Source organism: Galleria mellonella, unplaced genomic scaffold (genome assembly GCF_026898425.1).
Source record: "Galleria mellonella isolate WM207_F2 unplaced genomic scaffold, CSIRO_AGI_GalMel_v1 utg803, whole genome shotgun sequence".
Taxonomy (NCBI): domain Eukaryota; kingdom Metazoa; phylum Arthropoda; class Insecta; order Lepidoptera; family Pyralidae; genus Galleria; species Galleria mellonella.
The window spans coordinates 907,604-935,427 of NW_026442160.1; the positions used below are offsets into that span (position 1 = coordinate 907,604).

Consider the following 27,824-nt stretch of genomic DNA (forward strand, 5'->3'; position numbering starts at 1 on the left):
TAACAATCCCTTTCCCCCCACCCCAATTGGGGGGGCGTATAGTCAGCACTTACAGGCTGATATGGTGTATTAAGACAATAAAATTACAAAATATGGGAGCATAATATCTTAGTTCTCAGGAATAACAACATAAGGGGATACCATGGACGTCATTTCTTTGCAGTTTATGACACTTTTCCGTTTCTCCATAGCATTATTCATGTTTACAATTTATAGTCAGCAGTTATCACTTTTCATCAGGTGAACCGTCAGCTTATTTGCCATTCAAAGTTGCATTCATAACCTAAACACGTTTTTTACATTGTTCTGAAGGTTTTTTCCGATTCTTGGTACGACAACAAGTGAGTTTTTATCGGTTAGCGCTGCTGAGAAATATTTATACATTTTGTTCATAAGCAAAAAGGTTATAATATCCTGCTACATTCAAAAATTTTAATTCAATGTCATATTTTAACGAATGTGCGGTTTGTTTTCTTTAATGAATAAATTAATTGTTTTAAACAAAATTCTACCACAATTTAATTACATAATTAACACTTTGCTGACTGGTGACGAGTTAACACATCTTTTATATATATATTATTTTTTTTATATACACCTTAGAATGGCAAACAAGCTGACGGCCCACCTGATGGAAAGTGGTAACCGTCGCCTATAGACATGAGCAGTACCGTGGACATAACAGAGTATACTGTTTCGCCCATGATACCCCCTATGCGTTGCCATTCCTGAGGACTCAGGTGTTATTCCTCTGTACCCTGTAAATTCACGCCATATCCCACCCTTCAAACCGAAACACAGCCATGCAAACACAACTGCTTCACGTTTGAAACACGAACGGGACAGTGGTACCCAAGCAATTGACTTTTGTCAAGTCTCCCTCTCGGTCCCCCTCAACAGTAACGGTTGAAATGATGGAATGATGAATTTGTACCTTTCAAATTATACAAATTTTCATTTTCTTTCTTTTAAATTTCAGGCGATTTAAAAATTTTCATATATTTTTTTAAATCGTTTGTTAACCGAAGTACAGAACATTAAAGTTGTTCCGGCGCTATTTTAGTCATTTTTCGTTATTTAAAAAAATACTTATTACAAAATGTTAATGCAATTTGGAACTAAAAATGAACGATATAAATTCTAAAGTCGATTGGCGTCTAAGACCATGCATATCTACATTTTAAAACCGCCCTTGAACAGGTTGAGTTGATTCAATTAACACACTTGTAAAACTATAGTGGTCGGAATGCCATCACCCACAGACTATTGTATACATGTAATATGTGCCTACCTATCCATTATATAGTAGGTACAGTCACCGTAAAAAAAAAAACAATATAATATAGATATAATATGATTTAAACGTGAAATGAGGATATCTGTAAAAGAACTGAAGTGATCGACATAGCCCGAAAGGTAAGCATACTGTACATAGTGGTAATAAGCTGATCACATAACTCGAAGAACTGATATTGGATGTGGAAGAAATTTTCTTAATTAACGATCCCGTACAGGGAAGCGTAGTGTAGGACGACCCCCACTACAGACCACTAGATACAGTGACGTCCTCGAATTGCATGGAATTTGTGAATGCAAGTGACTGAGGATCGTTCTTTATGCCAGTCAATACAGTACTAATGCGGCAGTTTTATTCACATTTTAACGTTACTTCGCAGACAGAAGCAAATTTAAACACAAATTTATTTTATTTATATTAGAAAATCTAAATAAAACAAATTAGTGTCCCACAAGGAAAACCGACTATAGTGGCAAACCCCACTATTTTGATTTCAAAACTAAACTAGTTATTCAATTTTGATATAATTCCTATGAAACCAATCTGTAAGTATATCCTTTTTGTCAAAAAAAACAATTTTCCAAATCGATTTAACAATTGAAGGCATTATGAAGTAACAAACTTTAAAAAATACAACCGTATTGAAAAGCTGCTTTATTTTGAAGTCACTTGATAATAAAATAAACTTGAAATTCTGAGGATAAAAAGATAAACATGCTAATACTGATAAATACTTTGAACGCAATTTTAAGTCGCACAATACCTTTATAGGGCATGTTTAGGTATAACTCTGGCGTGAATTTACTGGGTACGGAGCAATAACACCCGAGTCCTCAGGAATGGCAACACATGGGGGGTATCATAGACGAAACAATATACTCTGTTATGTGCATGCTACTGATCATGTCTATAGGCGACGGTTACCACTTTCCATCAGGTGGGCCGTAAGCTTGTTTGCCATTCTAAGTTGTATAAAAAAAAACTGTGGTGTTCAACATGAATATTTAAGTAAGCCATTAATATACTGAACAATGCAACGGCAGTGAGCCGACGCGGCGTAGGAGCAATGTCGCCACCTACCGGTCGGAGCATGCTGCGTGAGAAATGTGATCGGTACACTCCAACGCAATAATTTATTAGTTATAAGTTGGGGTTTTGTTTTAATGGATGATAACGGAATGGTTACCCCGCCTGCATTAACAGTGTATGCTGGCGGGGCACTGGTGAAAGATAATAGGTGAAAATGAAAAGGCAGGTCATTTTTTTTTAATGGTTGATAATGGAATGGTAACCTCACCCGCGCTATCGGTATACACCGGTGGGGCACCAGTGAAGGATGATAGGTGAGGATGAAGTAGGTCAGTTAGCCCATCGTGACGAATTCAACAAGAATTGTTCGCGATGGTTTCCAGGGTGAACCACGTGGAGGTCGACCTAATAAGTTATGTTGCTATCAATGGGGCCGAGAAACTCCATTGCTAACAATCCCTTTCCCCCCAGGCAGGTCAATTAGGCCAGCGTAATAAATACATGATGCACAGCACCATGGTTTCGAGGAGGAACCACGAGGAGGTCGACCTGACAGGATATATTGCTATCAGTAGGACTGGTACGCGCATTACTAACAAATTTAATAATAAATTAAATTAAATATTACTCGTACATTGTAGCTTTTTTGCCCGCTACTTCATACACGTGGATTTCAGAAGCATATATGTATGTTGCCAGCTATGGGGCCGGTAGATTCCCGCACTAATAATTATTTCCCCCATTTATACAGCAAATACCCCAAAAAAAGAAAATATCTTTAACAGCAACACACTAACAAGGTCATCAACCAATTTAATTAATAATAATTTAATTAATAATAATCTTTAATTTTTTTTTTAATTACAATACGTTTTCCTGTGCCGTGACAATATCCAATTACCTTTTCCATGCCTTATTTATTTGTCCATGGTCACATGAGACATTTTTTTTACAAATGTTACGAAATAATGTTGTGCATTTCGATCCGGAAGAAATATCATCGTCTACCGGTTGAGACATGCTGTGCAATAATTTATTGCTGCAAAGCAAAAGAGGTTTGTTTGAATGGAAGCATTTGGCGTTCCATTGTTTCTGCCTACCCTAATGGGAGACAAGCATGACAGATATGTATGTATGTATGTAAGCATTAATTTATTTATTTAAAAGGTGAGGTAATTATGTATACCATATTTTATGTGTATATATATATATATATATATATATATATATATATATATATATATATATATATATATATATATATATATATATATATATATATATATATATATATATATATATCTGCCACAGAATAATATATTTTTGATAGCATATATATATATATATATATATATATATATATGGATAAAGGTCAAACTAAAAACAGATTAACGGTCTGAGACGCCAGTCCCATGATATATCTAGTGGTACTGGAACCGGATTTCTTTAAACGATTACTGGAACCACCAAACATTTCATCATTGGTATTATTATGCGTCACTTAATGCATTCCAAAATATCATCTAAAACTTGAGCGTTTAAGTTAAAAGTTGCTTGAAGCGTTCTTTTCGTGGAATTAATAGTAATAGCTACATAATATGTAGGAAAGCCGACCATTTTGTATGTAGGTGTGTATTTTGGTTTGATTATGCTTGTTCTTGCTTAGCAACCTATTCATGGTACTAATGACGCATACTGAAGACCCAAGAAGTCCGTGACTTTTTCAAATTGAGTAAACGGGGAGCATATTAAAATTTAAACCTATCTAGATTTTTAGTTGTCACAATTTAATTCAAGTCGGTAACGAACACGTGACACCCCTAGAGTTGCAGGCGTTCATAATCAGAATACCATCAGACGGGCTGTATGCTTGTTTGCCGCCTACGTTTTTTTTATGGGATACAATCTTTTCATAGAGTTGTCAAAGATATCTCATCACATACCCACAAGAAACAGGGGGAAAGGGATTGTTAGTAATAGAGACTAAGCACCCTATTTCTAGCAATATACCCAATCAAGATATCCCGTGATTCCTCCTGGAAACCATCGTGCTGAATTCCAAGTGTATTCATCACGATAGGCTAACTAACCTGCCTTTTTCATTCTCGTCTATCGTCCCTCACTAGTGCCCCGCCAGCATATACCATTAGCAAAGGCAGCGTTCCTCATTTTTTTTTATACAACATAGAATGGCATACAAGCTGACGACCCACCTGATGTAAAGTGGTAACCGTCGCCTATAGACATGAGCAGTACCATGGACATAACAGAGTATACTGTTCGCCCACGATACCACCCATGCATTGCCATTCCTGAGGACTCAGGTGTTATTCCTCTGTACCCAGTAAATTCACGCCATATCCCACCCATCAAACCGAAACACAGCCATGCAAACACAACTGCTTCGCGGTTGAAACACGAATGGGACAGAGGTACCCAAGCAATCGACTTTTGTACAAAGTCTCCCTCTGGTAAATTTCATTATCATCCATTAAAAAACCCACAAGAAACAATACTGTGAAATTGCGAACGTCCTTTTTCGAAATAAGCTGAAAAGCGACGTTAAAATTAAATAACAGGCTATAACTTGCACCTTTAACTTACTATGATGTAAAACCATATTGTCCGCACAACCCACATACGTCAATAAGCCTTCAGACGTTTATACTTGACACGGATAAGAGCAAGTGTTCTTGCAAAAACCATACCATACACAACAGATTCATACGTGCGATGAAAACAATGCAAAATCGTCTTTATTGCCGTGTAATAAGATCCTTAAAATATTATGTTTATTATCAATTCAATATGAACGAATTCAAACAAAATTAAACCCTATAAATGTTGGGAGAAGGTCCTAAATGATAATAATTGATACAAGTAAGTTTGTAAGCACTGCACATGATGTAATGTTGACGGCCTCATCCATTCTTTTTTGGTTAAAACTACTTTCACTTTTTGCAAGATAGTTGATATGTATCGATGTATTTGCACAGTGGTAGTCACATGTTCGGCCAATCAAAAGTAACTTACTACATAGTACTACAATTTAATATGATAGATAGATAGATAGATAGATGACCTTTATTACCATTATTAAGAAAATAAATATTAAAACAACAAAAAGAAAAAAAGAACAATTAATGTTGCTGGTAATAGGAGACGCCTCAGCTGTTGCTATATATGTACAGCTCCAGCGAGATGTACCTATATAGCGCTGATTTTCAGGCGGCCCCTTAACTCCTTTACCTTTAGCATGATTATCAAAAGACAAAACATTTTTTTTATTCCTTTAAAAAAAAAGTATCAAATATTTTTAATTCTACAAACTCTTTTAATTCCATGTCTCCCTAGTACCTATGTACAAGGGGGAAAGGGATTGTTGGTAATGGAAACTGAGAATCCCATTGCTAGCAATATAGCCAACCAGGTCGACTTCCTCGCGGTTCTCCCTGGAAACTATCATGGTTAATTCCTGATGAATTCATCATGATGGGCTAACTGGCCTGTTTTCATTCTCATCTATCACCCTTCACTGGTGCTCCGCCAGCGTTTCCCGTAAGCGCAGGCGGGGTTACTATACCATTTTCACACATCCAAAAAAAATCTATAAATTATTGATTGACGAAAAAAAGTTGAAAATGGCTTTGTCTATTGTATTTTTTATTTCAGGATTTTGAATTAACAGTACAATACCGAGTATTATTTTTGTCACTCTGCTGTTTTGTTGAATCGACCAAGCTACTTACTAGATACGGAACTATGAAGGCCATCAAATTAATTATAGGTTTTTAATGATATAAGGATGTTACGATAATTAGTTAACCGTTATTATAATCGCCATTATGTATTTGGACCGACATCTCGCACGCCGGATATCCTGGGATGGGTTCTGATGTATATTTAAAATTATGTAATCGACTCTTAATAATAGACAGGTAATTTATCTATGGTACGAACGATTATTGAATCTATGGCAAGAAGAAATAATTAATCTATGGTAGAACGAAGTTAAGTTGGTTGTTGGTTAATTATTATATTATTAAGTGAGGTTGTAAAACAATTTAAATTGCGTTTTTTTTTAGGAAAAATAAAAAGGCTGTTTGATTATTTAATTGTATTTTTATTCACACGGTATTACGGACGGCCCGGACACTACAGGTTCTTTAAAGTAGGCGGTTAGAATTGTTATATAAATTGAATTAAAGTTTAAATTCAAATCGTCTTTATTTCGATAGACTTGTTTATAAGTACCTACAAATCGTTTTTTTAAATCTACTTCAAGATTCAGGACGCTGTTATCTGTTGAGAAGAGCCCATGAGAAACTTATCAATTACTCTTTACAAAACAGGCCAGTTAGCCCATCATGATGAATTCATCAGAAATTAACCATGATAGTTTCCAGGGAGAACCGCGAAGAGGTCGACCTGGTTGGGTATATTGCTAACAATGGGGTTCTCAGTCTCCATTACTAACAATCCCTTTCCCCCCAATTTATAGATATTAATATTGTAGATCGCCGTGTGGTCCCGGCATAGAATCGGTGTGTTTATCGTAAAGGGTAAATTTAATGAACAAGGGATGGGCAACAGTGCCCATCCCTTCTTCAAACATCTTAAAACATCACCAAACCCTAATTGCGGTTGACAACCCACGGCCAAGCGTGCCAACAAACATTTGTTGTCTCTATCAATTATAATACATGCGTCGACATTGAATCTGGTTGAGTAGGTCTCAATGTCTCATTATAAATAAAGTTTAGCTAGAACTCAGAAAAAGGTCAATACCTACTTATTTATATTTGCACAACAGGTAATGATGTCTGCTATCAAGTTAAAAACGGGTCCGCATCTCTTCGAAGAAAAAACGTCTGTATAAATTCTGTGTAACCAGTTCAATGAATTTGCAAATTCTACACTCTAAAATAGTTAGTTCTTTCATGCGGCAGGATGATAACAAATCTTATTCTAAATTCTAATTTTAATGCTATTTGTATATATTATTTTATATGATATATAATAAATATTCATTTACTTTTTTATTTATTGTGTTGATGTTTCTATTTAATTGCATGAACCTATTTAAATTTTTCAATTTCTCAATGTATGAGCAATAACGACTCTTAAATAATGTAGTAGCTAGTAAAGTAAATAAAGTAGTACAGGTACTATTCTTAATCTATGGTCCGTGCATATTTTTTTATTATTTTGGCGTCACTTTTTTTTTAATCAGTCATAGACATGAATCTTATCCTTGTCTATCTTGCGCTTCAATTTCAAGCCTTCCAATTCTGTACTTATACTACTTCTGTACTTATACGTCAGTTCGCTAGACGTTTCGTAGTAAGGTAGACGTATTGTTTGTATACGCGGAATAATAACATTTTATAATGTACGAGTGCGCGGTCTAAATTATTAAGAGATGGCGGATAATATAATAATTAATGAACTTTTAGCATTTATTCAAAACAAAATAGACATTTTGGATGAACTTAGTATCATGCAAATATGTGCTTCGAATTATTCAGATTCTGAAATTGAAACGGGGAAAAATGTATTGTATTGTGTGTGGAAATGGATCCAGGAACATTCACAGAAAGGGCGACGACAAGAAGAAGAAAAATGTGAAAGATATCATTACAGTGCTTAAAGAAGTGGATCCAGACAAACAACCAATTTTCGTTGCGCGTGACCTAAGTCGCCTACCGTCTGTAACCTTTGACTATGTAGATGTGACTCGTCTATTGAAAGATATGTCTATGATGTGAACAGAATTAAATGAATTTCAGACGAAAGTTAGCTCCGAGTTAACTGAATTACACTTATCAATGACGATAAATAAGCAAGATAAAGACACAAGGATAAATAGTAGCCCGACGACTCCGACGAGAAATAGGAGTATTAATGCAGAGCTTCGCCCGCTACCGCCTGTCGTTGTGCCGTCGCCGGTGCACGGCGGCACGCTGGACGTGACCGACACCGTTCATACACCGACATATCGTGAATTGTTCACCGGACACTGTCGAGTCAAACGAAAAGCGCTCGTAAGCGGCACCGCATACATGGTACAATATCGCCTGCGAGTGCAATGACTGGGAAGTGTGGAGTGGTTGCGCAGTTAATGTCGAAAAATATAGTAATACCTACATCTAATAAGACTCTTGAGAACAACAATAGTGAGCAATTCACTGTTGTTAAATATAAAAAACGTAAACAAAAACTTATTAATATGCGTGGTACTTTAGAAAATACGGCTAAAATTCAAGTAGCTGAATCACAGTGTTCGATTTATATTTCAAGGGCATCAAAAACTGTTACGGAGTCAAATATAAGGGCTCATATTCAGGATATGGGGGAAGAATGCTTTAATGTTGAGCTACTCAAACAAAACCGAGAGACGTCATTTAATTCTTTTAAGGTTAAAATATCAAGTAATAAAATAAATACCTTCCTAAATTCTAGTTTCTGGCCAGTAGGATTGGTATTTCGACGTTATCGAGAACGAGTGATTCGTACCGCTTCTAATAACACACTTTATGGATAAATCTAACAAGATATCTATATCCATGGCTACTTTTAATTGTAGATCGATAAAGAGATCTGTTAATCAGATTAGAGATTTGTGTAAGAGCGTTGATATCCTAGCGTTGCAGGAAACATGGTTGCTTCCTCATGATCTTAATTTTGTGAATGAGATTGACAGGGACTTTGGATGTTTTGCGAAGTCGTCTGTGGATACATCCGTTGGGTTATTGAAAGGCCGACCCTATGGAGGTGTTGCACTGCTGTGGCGTCTGTTTTCTCGAAAGTGTCTATTATAGAGTGCCTTAGTGACAGACTGGCTGCTGTGCAAATTAATGTCGATGGGCATAGTATTGCCGTGATATGTGTTTATCTACCATATGATGAGGGAAGGGAAGAGAATTTGCTAGAATTTACTAACTGTTTGGGAAGTGTACAGGCAATAATAAATGACGCAGAAACGGAGGCTATTTACGTGCTTGGAGACTACAATGCACATCCTGTATCTAGGTTTGGTAACGAGCTACTGTCATTCTGCTCAGAACAGTCACTAGTGTGTGTTGATCGAGAGTTGTTAGAGGATAGTACTTATACTCATATGAACGATGGATGTGGTACAAGGCGCTGGTTGGACCATTGTGTGGTGACAGCTGCTGCTCGTGAAACTGTCTCGGCGGCTCGTGTGGACTACGGTGTGTACTGGTCGGACCATCTCCCGCTAATAATTTTGTGTGAACTCAGTACTGTCGCTAAGAAAATAATAATTGATAATACAGATGACGTGTTGTGTGGTGTTCGCTGGGGGGAAAGGAATGTTGAGCAAATACATTTATACTCTGACTATTGTTATGATAGATTGCAAAATTTTAAATTGTCTAGTCAATGTGTCAACTGTTGTAATAATCACTTTTGCAAAAAGCATTTATTTTTATTGGACAATTTTTATAATAATATAGTACAAATTCTACAGGATGGTGCAATAAAGTATGTAAGTCGAGGTGCACGGAAAAAGAACAAACATATATTAGGTTGGAACTACCACGTAAAACGTTTACATCAAACAGCCAAAATTCATTTTGACTGTTGGGTGCTAGGTGGTAGACCGGTGACGGGCGATATTTATAAAAATATGGTTGATACTCGTAAGGCTTTTAAAAACAAGTTGAGGTGGTGCCAGAATAATGAGGATCAAATTAAAATGAATATATTAGCCTTGCACCAAGCGAATAAAAACTTTGGCAAATTTTGGAGAAGCACGAGACGGCTTGATTATGGATCAAGTATACCGGCTAGTATACAGGGTGAATACAATCACAAATCGATTGCTGACTTATTTTCGCGCCATTTCCTTGTGAAACCTCGTTCATGTCGTGCTGCGGTGTGCCCGCGTACGGTTAACGAAAATGTAGACAATGAATTTTTTTATTTTAGTTCAGACGATGTTGCTCGAGTAGTTCGGGCAATGAAACGTGGTAAATCTCCAGGATTTGACGGGCTGAGTGTGGAGCACATTGCACATGCGGGTGAAATTATTTTTCATGTATTGTCTGACTTATATAATATTTGTATTAACTCGGCCTATTTGCCTAAGAATCTAATGAAAACTGTAGTGATACCTATTCAGAAACATAAAACTAGTGACCCTTCGAATATTAACAATTATAGACCCATATCATTAGGTACAATTATTGGTAAGATACTCGAAAGATTAATTCAACCAGAACTGCAGCGTAGTATGAAAATAGATGATGCGCAGTTTGGCTTCAGGCCTGGACTCTCGACAGATTCAGCTATATTTTGTTTTAAATCGGCCGTTCACTATTATGTCGAAAGAAGTACGTCAGTTTACGCGTGTTTTTTAGACTTAAGTCGAGCTTTCGACCTGGTAAATTATGATTTATTGTGGGAGAAACTAAATTTATCGGCTGTACCAAACAGAATTATTAATCTGTTGAGGGTTTGGTACTGTGGACAGACGAATTTTGTAAAATGGGGCAGCACCACCTCTAGTGAGTATAGACTAGAGTGCGGAGTTCGTCAAGGAGGGCTGACCTCACCGGACCTCTTTAATTTATATGTAAATGACCTGATAGGGGAACTAAGAAGCGCCAAAGTAGGCTGTCATATTGGAACTACTTGTTTAAATAGTATAAGCTACGCTGACGATATGGTTCTTCTTAGTCCCTCTATCAGTGGACTAAGAAAATTGTTAGCAATTTGTGAACGTTATGCATCGAGTCATGGACTGAAATACAATGTAAAAAAAACACAAATGATGGTATTTCGGTCTGGGAGAGGACCGGAGAGGATCCCGCCAGTTTTTATAGACGGCGCTGCAGTGGAAAGAGTGGGTCGGTTCAGATACTTGGGACATATCGTGACGGAGGATTTTCGCGATGACGGAGATGTGGAACGAGAACGAAGGGCCCTGGCCGTCCGTTGCAACATGCTCGCGCGAAGGTTCGCCCGTTGCAGTCCAGATGTGAAGTTGACATTGTTTCGAGCATTTTGTCAATGTTTCTATACATGTCAGCTTTGGACAAATTGCACCAAAAGTGCGCGGAACAGCATTAGAGTGCAGTATAATAATGCATACCGCATTTTGATGAGGCTTCCGAAATACTGTAGTGCGTCGGGCATGTTTGCGGAGTCCAGGGTGAATGATTACTTCGCTATAATAAGAGATCGTGTAGCAAATTTCTGGGCTCACATTCGGAATTCAAAGAATGAAATCCTCAGCACATTGTCCCAGTGTCTGAACAGTCCCATTCAAAAGTATTGGTTGTCCGTGCACCAAGACAGGAACATTAAATAATGTTCTCTTGCTTCTTGCTATATTATTTACTTTTACTTTTTATAAATTATAAATTTTCTACATATTTTAATTTTTATGTTTTTCTTTTTGTATATTTTGATTGTTATATTTTTATATTTTTTTATATGTTATCCGTGCACGTTGTAATACAATTGTACCTCTATGGGCTAAGTACCTGATAATAAAGAATTATTATTATTATTATTACTACACTGCATCATCTGCTTCATCAGCCTACATCCTTTAGATAGGCTGTCAGCATGTTTGCCATTCCCACTGTAGGCTACTATTCGGCATTCTGTACCAGTACTATAAAATTTATATACTTATACATTGCATAGACTGGCAATGTGTCACGTATCAACCTACTCCACTTGATGCATTTACACAAGTGTTAGACGAATATCCGAATATAGGGTCGCCATCTGCAGGCTCTAATAGTTATTTCTATTTCTATTATTAATGATTATTTCTTGTAATTATTTATATTTATAATAAGTTTACTATTGTAAACTTTTGGAGGAAACAATAAAGAGTATCTATCTATCTATCTATTTACAGTTCTTATTTATATTATTTTTTTATAGAATTCAAAAAATAAACAAGTCTACCTATTAAAAATTAGTAACCGTCATCTTTAAATTTAAACAGAATCATGAATGTCATAAACTGTACTATGATACTAGAGATGGGCAATCCACCTGGGTGGGTTTAAAGTCTGGTGGGTAAAAACCGGGTGTTTTGGGTTTATTTGGTTTAAACCCCATAAACACCCAAATTTTTGGGTGTTTATGATTTTGTACTTCATCATCGTCATCTCAGCCGCAAGACGTCCACTATACTGGACATAGACAATATTATTATGCAGCCTACAGAATAAAAAACTTTTAATTTGATTTTGAGTTTATTAAGAAAGAGATGAAAGTAAAATGTAAAACTACAGTCAATCACTGTCAGATTCAGAGTTATTACAAGCGATGAATTGTATAGGTTCGATAGGCTCTATTTCGTCTAAACTGTTATGTTCATTTACTTGCTCAATGAAAGCTTCTAAGGTATTTTCTTCATTAAACTGAATGTCCTCGCATTCAGCTTTATGTTTAAGATTCCAGTTATAAAAAATGAATGAAATTTTTTCAGTTCTTTCAGTTGTAAGTCGATTTCTTTTGTTATTATGTATGTAGCCTTGGATACTAAAGGAACGCTCAGTGGCTGCCGAAGTACAGGGAGCTGATAGAATACGAATCGCTACTTTGCTTAACTCAGTGGAACCACAAATACCTTTCCACCATATTAGGGGCTCAATGCTATCTAATGAGCTCCATACAAATCCTCTGGCCCAAAAGTTTTCTTTAGCTTTATAACACGCCAAATCTGCCATTACATTTGACAAACTTAAGTGTTGGCTTAAATTGTAGATAAACTCCATACCCTTAAGTTCTTCCTCTTGAGTAAGTTCGACTCCTAGAGTCCTGGGGTCTAGAATATATGCTGCAAAATGTATTGGCCTCATTGCCATATTGCATCTTGAAGATACTGATGTTAGAATCTGCTGTTTGCTTTCTTCGCTCAATGTCGAAATCTCATTTAATGCAAAACGTATCTTAGCTTGTACATCTCTAAATGTAATGTATGTGCGATGCAAACGATTCTGGTCGCTCTCTAAGTAAAATATGCTTTCAGTGACTGGTTCCAAAATACTTATACATTCCCCTGTCTTCGTCCAGAAATCATCACTTAGAATTAAATCTTTAATATCTCTTGAAATTACCACATCTTCTCTAACTGTTAATATTTGCAAAGCTATCTTATTTGCTTTCAAACTTTTTAACGAAGTAACATGACTTCCCCATCTTGTAGCACAAAGCAATTTTAGTGTTTGTGTAGAATCTTCACCCTGCCTTGATTTTATCAACAAGGAACTTAATCGTTGACTCCTTTTAACAGTTTTTATTATATTTATGGCTTGCATAATAAACACAGTTACTTCTTGTATCTTTACAATATCTTGGCACAACAAGTTAAGGATATGTGCACAGCAACCGAGAGGAACAACATGTGGATATTTGAGTTTTGTTAATTCGAATGCCTTTTGTATATTTCTAGCGTTATCGCCAATAATTTTTTTTTTTTTTTTTTTACAACACAGGGGGCAAACGAGCATGCGGCTCACCTGATGGTAAGTGACTACCGCCGCCCATGATCACCCACAACACCAGCGGCATTGCAGGTGTGCTGCCGGCCTTTTAAAAAGGAATATACTCTTTTCTTGAAGGTTATGTTGTCGTATCGGTTCGGAAATACTGCTGCTGGAAGTTGATTCCAAAGAATGGTTGTGCGTGGAAGAAAGTGCCTTGAAAAACGCACGGTGGAAGACCGCCACTCGTCCAGATGATTGGGATGAAACTTTAGTTTGTGGCGGGTTGTACGGTGGTGAAAATCAGCAGCAGGTATCAATCCGAACAATTCCTCAGAACACTCCCCATGATAAATTCGGTAGAAGATGCACAGAGATGCAACATCTCTGCGCAGTTTCAGTGGGTCGAGTCGGACAGTAAGGCGTTGACTATCGATAATTCGAGCCGCCCGACTTTGAATGCGGTCTAACGGAAGGAGTTGGTACTGTGGCGCTCCTGCCCACAGGTGAGAACAGTATTCCATATGCGGCCTGACTTGGGCTTTATATAATTTCAGGCGGTGTTCTGGCATGAAATATCGTCTCACCCTATTGAGTACTCCTAACTTTTTGGAAGCTATCTTAGCCTTCTCCTCCAGATGACCGCAAAACTGGACGTCGCAAGATATATCAACGCCCAGAATTCCTAGACTCGACTTTTTATCAAGGGAAGTGCCCTGAAAGTGAGGAGATACGACAAACGGCGTCTTTTTTGCGGTAAACGCGCAGACTTGTGTCTTTTTGGGGTTAAATTGGACAAGATTTTGTTCACCCCAGATCGAAACTTGATGGAGTGAAGTTTCGATTTCAGACACAAGTCTATTCCGGCACTCATCGGTATGTGCCCGCGAGATCTTTGCATGACCGGTATATAATGTATCTCCTGTACTGTCGTCTGCATAGCAATGAATATTACTTATCTGTAACATATCATTGATATGCAGAATAATAAGTACAAGAAACTTATTTGCTCCATACACTTTCATTACTTTTTCAACTTCTTGGCTAAGGTATTCACTAGTGTGAGGATTACTTTCTGTATTCAAACTTTTAACGTATGCAGGTTGAGGTTTTGATATAAGAAAGTTTATTATTCCTTCATTTCTTAAATTAGACCAGCCATCGCACTGAAGGTGTAAGTAACTACAAGCATTTAGTTCCTCATTTAACTCAAAACGCATTTCTCTATATATTTTATCTAAGTATTTTGTCGCTAAAGCTTTACGTGAAGGTATTTTAAATTTTGGTTGCAATTTTTCGAAAAATTGTATCCATAAAGGATGTTGCACCATCGATAATGGCGTCCCTGTTACAAATATAGCTCTCGCTAATTCTGTTTTTATATGATCATCGGTGTCTTGAAACTCAGCATTTATTGTAGTGTTAGCAGACGACGAGGGGCTTATAAAAGAATCATTTGTCTCTATCTCTGACAGTCCAGACATTTTGGTTTTGGACGAGCTATCTTTTATAAGTTTCATAGAGTCTTTTAATGTTTCTGGAGATTTTGGACAAGTGATAAGATGTTGAAGCATTTTGGCAGCATTACTGAATTTGTAGACCTTATTACAAAGCTTGCAAGAAACAGACTTGTTTGGTAAAGTACGGTAGTGCTCCCATATGCGTAAATCTTTAGGTCTCCCCATTGAACCTAAAAAAATGAACGATGATTAGTTGGTCTGACGAAAATTCAACAATAGAGTGCCTATTTTTTTACAATGATTATTTCTTGTTATTTACAATAAATTTATTAAAAAAATAATAAAATAAATACAAAAAACCTTTGTAAAATTACATCTCCTCGGAGGATTAAACGCAGACGCTAGTTTATTATCGTATTGTTCTGTATTTTTCTCAGCAACTTCTTTAATTCGATTAGGTACTTACGCATATTATGTTAAAAATAAATATCTAGTACACATCTTAGGCTATCCACCATTATTATCCAATGACGACTCTCAGCTAACTATGCACTATCATCCAAAATAAACGTGTATGGAAAATTTTATCCCAGTCGGTTGAGGATTGAGGATAATTGCATCAACATACGAACATACCTACATACTTTTATTTACATAACGCAAGCTAAATAAAAGCTTGTAATAATACATCTAATTTTAAGTTAAAATTGTTAAGTGATCATGATATAATTGTATCATTCAAAAATCCACTTACCTTTAATTATTTCTTGTTAAGTATAAATATTATTTCAAATCTGCTACCTTAATATGCACTTTTTTACTGCTTTTCCTACCTAACACGTTACCAGGAAGTCACGTTACCAGAGTCAGAGTAATAGTGAACACGTTTGACAGTGATTGTCGTCGCCTCATATTCAGCGTCGACGAATAGGGGAATCCCCAGTCATAATGTATTGCATGCGTGGCGGTCTTACTTCAAATCCATAAACAAAGAGATAATTACAGAACTCGATACTAGATGGCGCTGTTTTTGTTTGAAGAAAGTTTGCGGGCTAAAATACATAGAATTTCATCAATGACTTCCACAAAGAACAACATTTCTGTTTTTTCTAAGTCCGTATCTCTTCCGTATATTTCATAAGATATAAGCTTGGGCTACATTGTTATGCAACGTGATTTTGTCGCTGTCTTGCTAGCAGGGTTGACAGATATACGATTTAAATCGTACTCATACTATTATTTGTCTATTTTTTAATGTACGATCGTAAAGATTATGATCGTAATTCGCACAAAAACATACGACTTTTTGGTTACCTGGCAACATTTTTATTATGAAACGAACATGCTCACATCATCAGTCACATGCAACAATTTATTGGGGATTTCCCCTTCACATCTGGCAGTCCTGCTTGCTAGAATATAGGTAAGTCAGCCACAGTTACTGACGATCGATATTTAAAGGGTATTGTTTTTGTGCTAAATATTTCATAAAAACGTTATTTAATACTTTGTGGATTATTAATTTAGTTGATAATCACTGGAAGTAAAATGGATGCTAATTTGAGAGATCAAGATCTTCGTATAAAACAGTTAATAAAAGAAAATCTACGTAAGTACTCTTTTTATACCTAGGTAGGTAAGGTATAATAAACACAAAAGGTACTTAGATCGCGTGTGTTCGAAGCATTTATTCTAATAAATTTAATTTAAAATTGTAGAAAGAAAAAAATGTCTGCCAAGCCGTAGCCGAAGCCGATCTCCAAATATATTTGGCGATAGTGAGACCCAGTGTCCAGATGATTTACCCAGCGTCGTCGCAACAAAGAAAAAAAACGAGGATAAAGTAAAAGAAAATTTACTGAAAGAAGAAACAAACTGTTCTAAATGCTTAATTTATGGAGAAGAGGATAAAAGAAATGAGTATTTCGGACTGTTAGTGGCTCAAGAATTTAAATATATACGGCCATGTGTGCGAACGAGGTGTTATGAAGAAATTTTAAAGTATCTACGGGAAGCAAAAGGCCAACATGTTGATCAACTGCAACATGAAAACACTGAAAATTAATTACTTTCATTTTATTATATATAGATTTTTAAAATTTCCTGAAATATTATTAGTTAACGTTTTATTTAATATTGTAGAATTGATCAATACAATTTATAAAAATAATTTATTGGTATTACTTACATATTTTCAAAAAAATACGTAAAAACCTATTTTTTTGGGTGATTATGGGAGTTTATGGGTGTTTATTGGGTTTTTACCAAAGCACCGGGTTTAAACCCGGTGCTTTGCCCATCTGTATATGATACCCATCCCTCATGTGTTACCATTCTTTATTTAGTGCAGCCGTTTATAAAAAAAAAAAAACTATTTCAATCGTGACAAACTTTAATTACAAACCCTATCAATTACAAAAAAAAATTAGAGAAATTAGAATTCGTAAAGAAATCGTGTTTTTTTTTTTAAACAAAAGGCAAAAGAATCTATCCATACAGACCTCTAAACTGGCAACCATAAACGAAACATCGAAGTGCCATCTGTGCAAACATCGTTTATTGTCCTGTTAGCCCACTTTTACTTGTAATGCATCCAAAACAAGCATAAAAATTAAAACTGGTAATAACTATTAGTATGCCACATCCAAAATACCTCAGCTGGGGGGAGGGATTGTTAGTAATGCGGACTACTAGTCCTATTGCTAGCAATATACCCTATCAGGTGAACCTCCGCATAGTCCCGTGAAAACCATCGGGCTGAATTCCAAGTGTATTTATCAAGGTGAGCTAACTGGCCTGCCTTTTTATTCTCACCTATCATCCCTCACTGGTGCCCAACTAGTGTACACTGTTAGCGCAGGCGAGGCTGCCATTCCATTAGCATCCATTAAAAAGATAATACCTCAAAGCTTATTAAATAGAATAGAATACTTTATTTGCTTTGAAAATGTGATACAAAGTTCTCATTTGATAATCAATTATTAAATTATTATTTTATTTTTAAAAGTTGCTAATTAATTTTACAATAAATAAATAAATTCTCAATAAACAAATTCGTACATACTGTCATAGTTATTATTAAATAATTTATAATCGAAAATAATTACATTATAAAGACTACAACAACAATAATAAACACAACCTATGATCTCACATCAATAAAATCATTTACAATCTAGAAATATTTGTCAAGAAGTAACGAAGATCTTTAACCAATGATGACATAATTTTAATAAATGCAAAAGTAAAGTTTATTTTAATGAAAACAATTCAACTCAATAGAACATTAATCAGCCGAGTTCTATTTTTGAATATTTCTTTCTCGCGTGTACAAATCCAAGCAGGGGTGTAATAAATTCTTGTACTAACAATTGTCGTGGGTGAAACGAGGTGCAGTGGATATCTAGAGATACAAATCTAAAGGAGCGGAGGCTGGCAAGGCTGAACATTGTTTCACCGACAGTGCAACGGTGCGTACCAGTACGTACCTACAGATGTTAGATAACGCAGTCACACCCCGACTAGGAGCACTAAAATGGACACTTTTCAGTTTCATCGTCTTTTGAGATTATTTATTTTTTTATAAATATTTAAATTTCGAACTCTCTGGTGATAGAAAACAGTGATAAACTAAAGCAACCAGTGACATATGCTCACCCCTCGTCACATTTAATTCTAGTATGCTCAGGCGAAAGATGGGTATGACGTGTATTTCGATCACCACAATAGCAACGTACTCATTATTGTTTATGAAAAAATCAGAAATCATGGAGTGCCCACTACTTGATTTACTCGACTAGCGACAGTACATTTTAGTAAAAAAAATCAGTGAAACATAGCAACAATAGGAAAGTAAATATAAAGTAAAACACAATAAAAATTAAATTATGCAAATTAAATTATATTGTACCAGTTTGTTTTATTTTTGTTTTATTTATTGTACTTTTGTTTTATTTCACTAAGAGAAGGACTGGCTGGAAATCAACGCTGCGCAACTGTATACATTGCACTGGGACACTCACAGCATCAGCTGAGCCAGTTCCTTTTGCCTAATATGAGTTATATACACTTCTTATATGTAATATTTCTGTACTTTCTGTTGTAACTATGTCTTTTTCTGGCAATAAATATTTTCCATTCTATTATTAAAAAGAATTATGTTCGTCGTGATAACTCATTAAACATATATTTTTTTTTAATTTAATCATCCACTGCTAAACATAGACCTGCTCTGTAGACTGCCACAAAGAACTTTTATAAGCCACCTGCATTTATTCACGAACTTAGTAACGTATAGCTGTTTAACACACCGCCTTATTATCAGATTGTTATAGATTTAATCGTTTTTAATTATTCTTATTTCAATGGTTTCGAATTGGCAGCGTAAACAGTTATCCACAAAAAATTTAATAGAGAATCTCCTTCCTTTATAACTCGATCAAATAGTGAAACACAACTGAAATATATTTATTAATTACATTAATAAGGTGAAAAGAATTAGGTTAGGTGTAAGCCTAAGAACAAGGAATTACATAGAAGGAGTGATAAAATTGTCAATTCATAGCAGACTAGTGTATGGAAAATGTTATATGGCCGTATAACCCTACCAAATTCAGATACAACCTGCTTGCATACTTTCTACATAAACTGTGTCGAATATATAATCTAGTAATGTGAATTTGTCATTGACAAATAATTGACATATCAAACATTTTCTACACACTAGCCTGCTATCTAGCCTGAATTGAGAAAAATAATAACTGATAGTGTATCTTTCGTCCTCTTTTTACTAATTATATTTGCATAAGAAGAAAGGAGACAACTATATGATTTACAGTTTTTATTTTATAATTCCATCTATATAATTCCTTGTTCTTAGGTGTAAGCTATCAATAACAATTGTTTTAATAATTGAATTTCGAATACCACGAGGACTTATTCAATGCAGGCAGTTACAATATGAATCACTTTATCATTCCAAATTGTCCAATACATTGAAAGTAACCATTTTAGACCTTGAACTAAATAAAACGTGTCTATGTGTGTTGTGATAGTATCAATGTAATATGGTCTGACAGTTATTTTTTTTTAATACTTTCTGGATATATTGTTATTATTTACATAACTTGCAAGCTTCACGGCAACAATGTACCATGCAATACTATACGTCTCAGAAGTCTAGCATCTAAACAAATGGCTTGAATTTATTTATTTGTTATTACAAAATCCACAGCCCTTAAAATCAACATTTTAGTGTTACTTTTACTAGTCACAGCCAATTACGAATTTATAATTTATAATATATTACTTACTAAGCAGTAAACGTTCACAAAACTAACATTATATAAGTGTGTGAGTGTTTTTATATATGTGTGTGTGTGTGTGTGTGTAACAAGTGTTTTTTGACTTTATAAATAGAAGCTCTTTATTGCTCCCTCTAAAAGATTACAGTAGCAAATTTATTAAAACAAAAAAACTGGAGACTGGTCTGCCTATGTTTACTTGTTTATTTACCCTTGAATAATGCATATAAATAGAACTCAATGCCAATTATAGTAATAACATCCATACAAATGTAAAATTATCTTACACATAATAATTTGAAAAAAAAACTGTTAAGTTTCTTACGGGTAGCAGGTAACAACATTTCGAACCCAGCAATAGAAATATAAACAATTGACAATTTTAAAGAGCTTGTTTACAACAAGTCTATTTCAATAAAGATTATTTCTATTCGATCCTTAATTATTACTTGTATTCTGTTTCTATACAAACGAAACTTGTTTTTTTTTTTATCTTAAATCGAAAAACCTTATTTTGGAATCGAAATTAATGTAAAATGCAATCGACTCTCTTTATTTGGGCCGACAGGTCACATTTAGATTTCGCGTCAACTTGTGTCGAGCAATTTGAGTTCGTTAGCATTCAGATCGGTTCGATTTCTTTGGAAAAACTTAAAAGGACCCGTTGACTTGACATGCCGATCGATTCAACGATGGGAATTCATACTGAAAATGTACACACATTAATTTTGATTAGATATTTCGAAATGTATTTATTCATTTGAGTCAAAGAGCCTTCTTAGTGACTAGAATTTAATTAAATTTATTTTGATGTTTATATAATATATTGTTAAGAATGTATAAGTTTATGCTTTTGCCTACTCTCAATCTATGGTAATAAAAATAATATATAGATATTGTCTGTGCAAAATAAGTGAATAAAAAAACAGCATTATAAAATGATTAGTTATTTTATTATAAATAAATATCCACAATAACATATATGACTTTTAACCAGAGGGAAACTTTGTACAAAAGTCGTTTACTTGGGTACCTCTGTCCTATTCGTGTTTCAACCGTAAAACAGTTGTGTTTGCATGGCTGTTTTTCGGTTTGAAGGGTGGGATATGGCCTGAATTTACAGGGTACAGAGGAATAATACCTGAGGTATCATGGGCGAAACAGTATACTCTGTTATGTCCATGGTACTGCTCATGTCTATAGGCGACGGTTACCACTTTCCATCAGGTGGGCCGTCAGCTTGTTTGCAATTCTAAGTTGTATAAAAAAAATTTATTTATTCATTTGGGTAAGAACCTTTTTTGTAATTAGAATTTAATTTAATTTAATTTAAAATCTATATATGTCACTAAATATTTTCTTTCATTTCGAATAATTTATAAATACATTTTATTTATTTATACTTTATTGTACACACTGAAAATGCATTAAAATATGACAAAAGTAAATAAATGTACAAAGGCAAGGTTAACTAAAACATTTCTCTTCCAGAAAACCCAAAGTGGAAAACAGCGTCAATCATACATTATTGCATAATTAAAAAATCAGACAATCAACGACTATAAATTTATTATTTATTTATTTTACACTTCGTTGCACCATTTATAAAATTAAGAAATATTATCAAGAGGTGAAGAGACTCGCTGAAAATCGTAGTGAGTGGCAAGAGCTCCACCGACAAGAGCGCAGCTCTTAAATAGGATAGATAGATAGATATTAGTTTTATGGGGTATGTATTAATTATTATTTTATATTACCATAAGAATGCTTCAATTATTCTTATATATTCAATTAACGGCTGATATCACCATCATTCTACGCCAGCTTTAACCAGCAATCTAGTAAACCCGGGGATCTACCATAAAATGAAATTCCTAATTTTCAGATTCAATTTCGTATTTTCATTCACACCAAAATCTGCCCAGTAAAAGAAACTTAACATTTCGTTCGTCATAAATCCTACCATAAAAATTCAAAGGAACGATATTTTAACATTTTTAAACAATATGTATTATGTACACTCTTGCGCGAGCATTCGTGTGGTGCGTACGCGGCGCAGGTATCGGAGAACGTATAATTAATATAATAGTTTTCTTAATCTACCTACATTAAAAATATGGAATCCGATGTAATTGATGATGATAAATCTATAAATGGGAATGATGAAAACGACTCTGATATCATACGCGAGTGTGAACAGGAGTTAAATGAAATCTTAATGGAAGGAAAAAGTTATGATGTTTCGGAATTAGAAAATTCCCATATGGATTGTGGCTCAGAAAAAAGATTGGAGAAGCGAAAGGAACGTGAAGAAGATGATGCTTTTAGTGAAGATGGTTTTGTGACGATTGTTAGAAGAAAGGCGAAGCGATATTTAAGAAGTGATTCCATAGAACAATCGCAGACGACACACGGGACAATATCGGAGGAAATTGGGAATATATATGAAGTATGTATCACATCTTCGAAAGAATTGCCTAAACAAATGGCTATGGCTAAACTTCTTCGTAATGAAAACATATATAACATAACTAGAATCAAGTACAAATCGCCCTTTAAAGTCCTGATACGATTTGATAGTGATAGTGACGCTGACAAACTGATAAATTGCCAAAAATTTCGAGAACTGGAATACAAATGTCAAAAAACCTTCGATTCTTCAATGTGCTACGGTCTAATTAGGGGTGTAGATCTGGAGTTTAGTGAAAAAGATATTTTAGATGTTCTAAAAAGTGAAGTTAACATTTTGGCAATAAGAAGACTCAAAAGACTTGATCTAGAGGGCAAATGGGTCGATAGCGAAACTATGCGAATATGTTTTCAAGGTACTGAACTGCCTCAGTATGTTACTGCTTACGAATGTTATTTTAATGTAGATAGGTACGTTTTTCCTGTCACGCAATGTTCAGGATGCTGGGAATTCGGACATAATATAAAATTCTGCCCGAAAAAGAAAATGTTATGTCCAAAATGTGGGAGTAAAGATCATATTAATTGCGAGATAAAAACATTCAGGTGTCTTAATTGTAAAGGACTACATTTCGTTTTGGATAAAACCTGCCCGATGTACCGTAAAGAAAAAGAAGTACGTGAATTAATGAGCAGGGAGAACATTCCTTATAGACAAGCACTTCAGATGGTGAATGATGTAAAAAAGCAAGTAATTAAGAAAATAAATTTGACTGAAAATAAGAAAATCTATAACAGTCAAGATATAGAAAGAAGAGATACCCAAGCATGTAATGATGCTAAAGGACGCTCTTACAGCCAAGTATTAACAACTAATCAGACCGGTAGGGAGCTAAGCCCGGAGTTAAATACGGAAGAAGAAATTAAAGTTTCGAAAACAAAGAAACAAAGAAACAGAAAATATACAAAAGAAAAACATTATGAAAATAAACAAGATAATAACATGGAATACGAGGAGCTGGAAGTAGAAGAAGAGAAAAATATAATTGAAGAGGGAAACAAACGACAAAGAAGATTCGATCTAAAAAAAATATTATTAAAAATTCATGCTACGTGGGTGTCAAAAGACACTTTTGAAGATAAAGTTAGTGGTGTCATTATGGTGTTATTTGAAGAAATTAAGTGTTGTTTAATTAACATACTATCAGGCCAAAAGTTGTTAGGAACGCTTATAGACTTTTTACATGGAAAAGTCCCTTAAACATACTGTTGTCAATATTATTCAATGGAATGCGCAAAGTTTAAAACCAAAATTAACATGTTTTGGAGAATTTTTGATTAAAGAAAAAATACATATTGCTGTACTATCTGAAACTTGGTTAGATGTGAAAGATAAGGTAAATATAAATGGCTATAATATCTACAGGAAAGATAGACACGACTCCTACGGAGGAGTGGCAATAATCGTTCATCGGTCTCTACGATGTCAGGTAAACATAATTAACTTACAAAATCCGGGGATAGAAGCTATAAGTATAAGGTTGTACAACTGTCATCAATTGCAAAATATTGTGTCTATTTATTGTCCGTCATCTGTTCGTACACAGTTATCAGATTGGAATGAACTATTCTCACTGTTTCCAAACAAGTCCTATATAGGGGGAGACTTTAATGGTCACCATAGTAATTGGTCTCAAAGGTCAGATATAAGAGGAGTACAGCTAGCTGATGCGGCTTTAGAGAATAGTTTTATAGCTCTTAATACAAAGATAGCTACTAGAATTAAACTAGTCAATAGTGTCCTTCAACAGACGTCCCCAGATATATCCTTCGTGTCTAGTGACATTGCCTTAAACTTTGATTGGCAGGTATTTAATGAAAATTTAGGCAGTGACCACCTTATGATTAAAACATCTATTAATATCCCAAAATTTAACGATGGTTTTCAAAAACGCAATTATAAAAAAATTGATTGGAAAATGTATACCAAAAGCCTTGATGAATCATTTGGTGACGAAGTGCTTGCATCCGTTAGTTATAATGAATTTTCTATTCAAGAAATGTATAACTTTCTACTTAATCAACTTAATAAAGCTGCAGATATAAGCATTCCTGTAATTAAGATATGTACTGACCCAGTATCCAAATTTAAACCTAAAAATTATTGGAAACCATCGCTATCCCTTGCAGTGGCTCAAAGAAGACTAGCACTTAGTAAGTTCCGCCGTAACCCAACACCTAATAATTTAGCTTATTTAGAAATAAAAATCCAAGAAACTAATAAACTTATAAAGCAAGCTAAGGCTACCCAGTGGCATAGCTTTTGTAGCTCAATAGATGAAGAAGTCTCTGCATCAGAAATGTGGCACCGTATGCGATGGGTGAAGGGTACTCGCGGAGTTAAGTCTTATATATCGATAGAAAAGAAAGAAGAATTATTGCTTTCTCTTACCCCTGATTCGGTTACTAATAAAGATCCCAATTTTACATCCATTAATAATACGCTAGAAATAGATTTCACAATGCAAGAACTTGAAAGTTGTCTAAAAAAAAAAGATACTGCACCAGGGGACGATAGCATTACATATAGTATGATTTATAATATCCCGATAGAAGGTAAAAGATTCTTGTTACGGTTATACAATCTTATATTCCACTCAGGGAATCTTCCACGGCAATGGCGGAATGTGCTAATCCTACCTGTGCCTAAAAATGGAGATTTGCCCTCTGCTAACTCTAAATTTAGGCCAATATCTTTGATGACATGCTTGTGTAAAATCTTCCACACAATGTTGTTGAGGCGTTTAGAGTGGTTCGCCGAGAGAAAAAATACATTTTCACAGTGCATGGTAGGCTTTAGGAAGTCCCGGTCATGTTTAGATAGCTTGTCTCGTTTAGTGACTTATATTCAAATAGGATTTTCTCATAATAAACCAACATTAGCCTGTTTCTTAGACATTGAAAATGCCTACAATAACGTAAATATCGAGAGTGTACTGAATATCCTAGATGAGCTAAAAGTAGGCAGCAAGTACTGTAAATATTTATGGTCATTTTTGAAAGAGAGACATCTACAGATTAAATCTGAAAACGGAGATAATACAATCACAAGATACACGAACAAAGGTTTGGCACAGGGCGATCCTCTTTCACCTTTTCTTTTCAATATAGCGACTCACAAAATTTGTAAATCATTAGACCATATAGTGCAAATTTCACAATATGCTGATGACTTTGTTATATATATTGCAGACAAAGACATACAAATTTGCGAACTACGCATTCAATCAACTTTAAATTCTATAATAGACTCATTAAGCAACTTAGGTTTACAGCTGTCGGTTGTTAAAACTAAATTTTGCCTTTTTAGTCGAGGTCATAGAAGAATTCTTCCTAAATTGACTATTAACGGCTGCTCAGTAGCTTCAGCAGATAGTGTTAAATATTTGGGCTTATGGTTGGACAGGAGTCTCCTTTGGCGTAAACATATTAATGAGGTTATGGAAAAGTGTACGAAATTTTTGAATTTGCTTATGGTTTTGGCAGGATCAGCTTGGGGTGTACACCCTAAACATATTCGACGACTTTATATCTCTATAATACGTAGTAGACTAGATTACGGTTGTTTTTTGTTTGACAGTAGTACGAAAGTTCATTTATCAAAATTAGATAAAATACAAAATCAGGCATTGAGATTAATAGGTGGTTTTATCAAAAGTTCTCCAATACATGTAATGGAAAGTGAACTCAGTGTCCCCCCATTGCAACTAAGAAGAGCATACTTAGCATACAAATATGTTTTGAAAACTGCTTCATTATCGGACAATATTATGATTGACTTATTGCAGCAAATTAGCTCTCTTTGTGGTACACAATACTGGCAAAAAAAGAAAATACCACTTCTAGTAGAATCCTTTAATAAAACGAAGAATATAAAAGTCCATCAATCTCGTGTTATTGGTTTGTTTAGTTTAAATATTTGGCTTTCATGTATCGATATAAAAAATATAGCTCTTAGTACATTAAATTCCGTTAGAAGTTCCAAACAATTATATGAAAGTAATGCACTTAAATTCAATGTACTGGAGGAACTTAATAAAAAATACCATGGGTGGCGTATATTATTTACGGATGGCGCAAAGAGTGGTGATTTGCAGGGAGCAGCATTTTTTGATCCAACCGGACGTGTGTCTGAATGTTTTAAAATTAAAAATAATGTGTGTATAATGACGCTTGAACTCATTGCAATTTCCGAAGCGCTGAAATACGCTGCTAGTTTAAATTGTCAGGAAATTGTAATTTATTCGGACAGTAAAAGTGCTATACAACACTTGGCTCGATGCGCCTCTGGATACAGAGGTGTTTCGATAGCCTATATTATACTGGCCCAGATTCATGCATATTACTTGCGCGATAATGTAGTTAAATTGCAATGGGTTCCAGCTCATATTGGTATAAAGGGTAACGAAGAGGCTGATAAACTGGCAAAATCAGCAATTTCATGTGGTAAGCAACATGATATTAATCCATGCTATTCGGAAGTATTACCTAAATTCAAAAAAATATGCCAATTCCAATGGAAAGAATATTTTGATGAGCGTTCAAAAACAAAAGGTATTTGGTATAAGACAATTCAATGTGAGCCTCTTCTGATACCTTGGTTTTTAGAAAGTAAATTAAATAGAAATAAAATTAAGTTAATTTTAAGAATCAGATCTGGTCACTATCCATCAAGAAAGTTTGCATATTTAATGAAAAAAGAAAATTCACCAAATTGCATTGTCTGTGGAAAAGTTGAAGATGTGCAGCACCTATTGATGGAATGTGATAGGAACCGAAGGGAAAGGGAAAC

At 34.9% G+C, this 27,824-nt stretch overlaps 3 protein-coding genes across 5 annotated transcripts in view; 2 read left to right on the forward strand and 1 right to left on the reverse strand.

Annotated features, from left to right (window-relative positions):
• Nucleotides 1–27,824, reverse strand: part of LOC113522448 (uncharacterized) — a 127,251-nt gene that overhangs the window by 26,489 nt on the left and 72,938 nt on the right. The window lies entirely within an intron of this gene.
• LOC128202239 (uncharacterized) lies at nt 16,616–17,358 on the forward strand. The gene is made up of 2 exons (XM_052901826.1): nt 16,616–16,869; nt 16,979–17,358. Exons 1-2 carry the CDS (start codon nt 16,809–16,811, stop codon nt 17,323–17,325), a joined length of 408 nt encoding a protein of 135 aa, XP_052757786.1. The 5' UTR covers nt 16,616–16,808; the 3' UTR covers nt 17,326–17,358.
• Nucleotides 22,680–24,436, forward strand: LOC128202241 (uncharacterized). Its single transcript, XM_052901829.1, has 2 exons — nt 22,680–23,856; nt 24,399–24,436. The coding sequence occupies exons 1-2, from the start codon at nt 22,680–22,682 to the stop codon at nt 24,434–24,436; spliced, it is 1,215 nt and encodes a 404-aa protein (XP_052757789.1).